Below are 4,598 nucleotides of genomic sequence, written 5' to 3'. Positions count from 1 at the left end.
GGTCCAAATGGTTACCATGATAGGCTGTAACAGACGATCTGTCCACTTCTGGCATTAGTCGGAAGACATTCCAAACTAAGATCAGACAATGTGATAATCAATCCACTATGTAACACTAAGTGTGTTCTTCGTGAGGCTGACCGGATCACCCAATAGAGTATATAAAAAAACATATATACTATGTGATTATGTGATAACTTAATATATCACAATACTATGATAAAACTAAATCAAGTTTTAACATCGGTTAGTAAATCACAGAGAATTTGTCTATATTTCGTATTTTATAATCCAGTTAATCATATGCTCAAATTAGTCCAAGATATGTTTATAACGATCACATAAACGAATGCAGATGAATTTTCAGAATACGTACAGTAAAACTTGATCCATAGTCTTGGCCAATAGATGAGTCCTCAACCACTTAATTTTCAAAACCTCCTTAGTCTTTTCGAAACATCTTTTGAGTCTAACAAGAACCAATTGCCACAACTTCTTCCACATGACAGGTCTCTTTGTCTAAGAACCACAATATACATTGAAGGCCATGTTTTACCTAGAACACACATATTTATATGGAGAACATTGGATTCTCACATTTTATTTAGTGAACTCAATTTAACCCTTAATTTACAAATTCCACCTCCTACCTTAGTCTTTTCGAAACATCTTTCGAGTGTAACAACCAATCGCCAAAAATTCTACCACATGACCAGGGCCGGCCCTAGCAATGTTATGTGAAACACTTGCAACAGGTCTCCAAAATTCTTGAAAAGAATTACATAGACATAAGCCTTCAAAAAATAATTTTTAAACTCCTAAACTAATAAAAACAAAATTTTACATAAAATATTGTCATGGACTCCCAAAATCCGAGGACCGGCATGACATGTGTCTTTGTCTAAGAACTACAATATACACGAGAGACCATGTTTCACCTAGAAACACATATATTTATATGCAGCCTATTAAATAAGTAAAGATATATATACGTATATTAATAAAAGTATATATACCTATCTAGATATAAATTTTAGATCTTGGCAAATCTCGATTTATTATTATTTTATTGAAGTAGATGGAAACTTTATGATAAAAATGAAAAAGAAAGGCTTATATATACAGCCACCAAATTTTATCTAGTCCACAAGAATAATTCTTTCTCTCATAACAGTCAACCCAGTCTTATTAAATAGAGAAAGTAAGAGAGCCAAGAGATTGGCCTAGGTTAAGGGGGAAGCCTGCGTAAACAAGTATAAGAATTATATTTTTATCCACAACTGAGAGAAAAGTAAACTACAAAGAGAGAAGGTGAGGAAAGGAAAGTGATCATATCATAAAGGACTGATGATGAGAAACGTAGGAAGTTCGAGCTCCGGCAGCAAAGGCATAGCGGCGGTGGTCGGCGTAGGTCCAAAGCTAGGCCGTTCAGTCGCTCGAAAGTTCGCACATGAAGGCTACACCGTCGCCATTCTCGCCCGCGATCTAGGTTTGAGTCCTCTTACTCGTTTGTATCGATTTCTCTCTACTCATACATACAGATACGCACACACATAAACTAGCAGAGATTCAATGTATATGTATGTGCCTTTTTCTAATGCGCCCACGAAATTTTCCTTCTCTGTTTATTATATTCCAAAATTGCGGCAGTTTTTCTTTTTAAAAGGAGTTATTTTAGATTTTTTTTTCTTATTAGATATAATTAAGTCAAAGGTGTTTTCTAATATATATTTTGAATGTAAATTTTGTTAGAAAAGAAGTCAGATTTGCTTAACAAGACTTCGAGTTTTACATCATTACATTTCTGTAGGCTTAATTGGTTGGCAACCAGTCTATATTTTTAACAAATATTAAAAAAATTAAACAAAATTGACTGTGTAAGTTTTATTCTGAGTTACATTGATTGGTAACTACGACATATAGCAGACTAAAGTTTTCTTCTTATACATTAAATAACACATAGCAAAGAAGCTTTAACCGTTTCTGCAACATGCTAGCTGAACTAAGCTCTTTAGAACAAGTTGACTGAAAACTTGTCTAATTAAATTGAAATAATTTCAGAATATTCGACAAAAATACTTGAAACAGTTGGAGTTTTATTCTTCATCCTGTTCAGTAATGAAAAATTATTTACTTAATTAATTTCTATTTAATGTTAAGATTTTTTTGTCCATTTAAGTCTTTTTTGGTGTAAATGTTAAATGTCCATTTAAGTCTTACCTCTTTCATTCCACTTAATACCTTCTCTCATATTCTTACTCCAGCTTTTTACCAGTCACACCCATGTACTTATATTAATCACAGAGCGGTGCTAAATAGAAATATAATACTTCAACCAATTCTCGTGATATATATGGTCGGCTGAATTGTGCAGGCAGGTTATCTCGAGTGGCTGAAGAGATAGCGAGAGAAGAGAAAGCGCAAGTGTTTGCTATAAGAATTGATTGTGCTGATCCAAGAAGCGTAAGAGAAGCTTTCGAAGGAGTGTTGTCGTTAGGGTTTGTTGAGGTTTTGGTGTACAATGCTTATCACTCGTCTTCTTCTTACACAAGTCACCATCCCACTTCATTCACCCACATTCCTTTCCAATCTTTTCATACTTCTCTTTCTGTCTCTGTCTTCGCTGCATTCCTTTGCGCCCAACAGGTATACCTTTGTCTAAATTAAATACTTTAAATTGCTAATTTTCTGTATTTTATGGCGATTTTGTTATGATAATGTGTCTCGGCCTATAACTTATCCACTTATGGAAAAAAACTTGTTATTATTATTGGAGTAATAGACTTGCAATATTTTGTTTAAAACGAATAAGATCATTTATGTCGTAACTATGAATTTATGATGTATACTAGGTGTGTATAATATTGCTTTTATTTTATGTGGGTAATCTTTAGCCAGGAGTGAGTGATTTCCACATTTCAAACTTTTTGATACGACATTTAATCATTTGTTGAGGTACTAGTTGTGTAAAATTTATTATAAAATATTATTATTTTCTGTGATTTAGCTTTTAGTCTGTAGGGTATAAGTAATATTGAGTGATTTCGACAATTCGATTTTTTTGTAAAGGTTGACTAAAAAAAACAAGAGAATCTGACGTAAAGATAATTTCTACTGTTTTTTATTCGTAGCTTGATAATTTGTATTGTTGTACGGCTTTAAATTCATTTGATTTTATTTAAAAGGTTATTCCCGGGATGATGGAGAAAGGGAAAGGAACTATACTCTTCACCGGTTGCTCGGCGTCATTGAATGGCGTTGCTGGTTTCTCCGAGCTATGTAATTCTCTTTTGAATATTTTAATATCTTTAAAACGAAAATATGCTTTTAATAATGGATATTAATAACTAAAGAAATATTTGAAAATGGAATAGGCTGTGGGAAATTTGCGTTGAGGGCACTTTCTCAATGCTTAGCAAGAGAATATCAAGCTTTTGGAATTCATGTGGCTCATGTTATCATCGACGGTGTGGTTGGACCTCCAAGGTACTTAAGTTATATGGTCATTAATTACACAATACATACATATATATATATATATATATATAATACAAATTATCTACAAAAGTAGGGAAAATAATAGAAGACGAAATTAGAACCACAAAATCTGTATAGAAAGGTGTTTTAAACTTTTCCTACCCATAAACGGCATTGTTCTGATCCGAACCCAAAAGATTCTAAGAATCGCTAATATATAAAGAACCTTTTCACTATCGGACTTTACCAGACAAAAGTTTTAATTGGCACATTAAGCATTTGAAGATCTAAGAAACAAATAGCATCGGATAAGATAAAATTCCGGAAAATGTACTTTCAGAGAAACAAACATCCCACAGAGAGGAATGGTCGCAGAGCAATCATACAACTTTAGAAGCGAAGATGGAGAAGGAGAAGGCGAAAGCTCCGGAGTGATGGGAATGGATCCTGATGTATTGGCTCAAACATACTGGAGCCTTCACGTTCAAGATCGGAGAGCTTGGACTCAAGAACTCGATATCCGACCATCAAACACAAGGTTCTAGTAGTTAAAATATGATTTGATTCGTTTAAAAATATATATATGATTTGATTCTTCGGGTTTCTGATTTTTTCCGATGTTATTTTGGTCGTATGGTATGGTAAGTATGTGTGATCATTTGATATGTATATTCTTGCATTTGGAATGTCCATTAAGTATGTTATAAAAGGGGTTGGTTTGTGATTGGTGTGAATGATCTATCAATCTCATAACTTTTGGATTTTTAGTTTGCATGACTTTAGGGATGATTTTTGGTCTTGTCGGGTAAGGTTTGATCTTCAGTTGTGGCGTTTAAGTTCAAAAGGGTACAAATGACTCCGTGTTTAAATTTAGGACACAAGAACGGATCCGACATGTCATGTGAATGGACAAAATCTGATTGATTACAAATCAAAATATGGACACCCTTTAAAGTATCGTCCTTTAAGTATTGTCACGTCCAAGAACTTCTCGGGGTCCATTTGTTTCACAAAAGAGTAAAACGTTGAATGACAATCATCAAAAGATTATGAATATAGAGATATACAAAAAAAGAGTAATAATAAGTTTTGATTAACAAGACACAGAGAGTTCTTTGACT

At 33.4% G+C, this 4,598-nt stretch overlaps 1 protein-coding gene across 1 annotated transcript; it reads left to right on the top strand.

Moving 5' to 3' along the window:
- Positions 1–1,135: 1,135 nt before the first annotated feature.
- Positions 1,136–4,214, top strand: LOC106324784 (3-oxoacyl-[acyl-carrier-protein] reductase FabG-like). The gene is made up of 5 exons (XM_013762771.1): positions 1,136–1,489; positions 2,375–2,646; positions 3,186–3,279; positions 3,375–3,486; positions 3,818–4,214. Exons 1-5 carry the CDS (start codon positions 1,348–1,350, stop codon positions 4,020–4,022), a joined length of 825 nt encoding a protein of 274 aa, XP_013618225.1. The 5' UTR covers positions 1,136–1,347; the 3' UTR covers positions 4,023–4,214.
- The last annotated feature ends 384 nt before the right edge of the window (positions 4,215–4,598 follow it).

This window comes from Brassica oleracea, chromosome C1 (assembly GCF_000695525.1).
Source record: "Brassica oleracea var. oleracea cultivar TO1000 chromosome C1, BOL, whole genome shotgun sequence".
Lineage (NCBI taxonomy): Eukaryota > Viridiplantae > Streptophyta > Magnoliopsida > Brassicales > Brassicaceae > Brassica > Brassica oleracea.
Note: the sequence above shows the minus strand (reverse complement) of the source record. Positions and strands in the feature narration are given on the sequence as shown.

Excerpts from the sequence above, each read along its gene's own strand:
- LOC106324784 (XM_013762771.1), top strand. The coding sequence starts at position 1,348 with ATGATGAGAAACGTAGGAAGTTCGAGCTCCGGCAGCAAAGGCATAGCG. Across the intron at positions 1,490-2,374 it reads CATTCTCGCCCGCGATCTAG|GCAGGTTATCTCGAGTGGCT; the intron begins GTTTGAGTCCTC and ends TGAATTGTGCAG. Across the intron at positions 3,487-3,817 it reads GGTGTGGTTGGACCTCCAAG|AGAAACAAACATCCCACAGA; the intron begins GTACTTAAGTTA and ends ATGTACTTTCAG.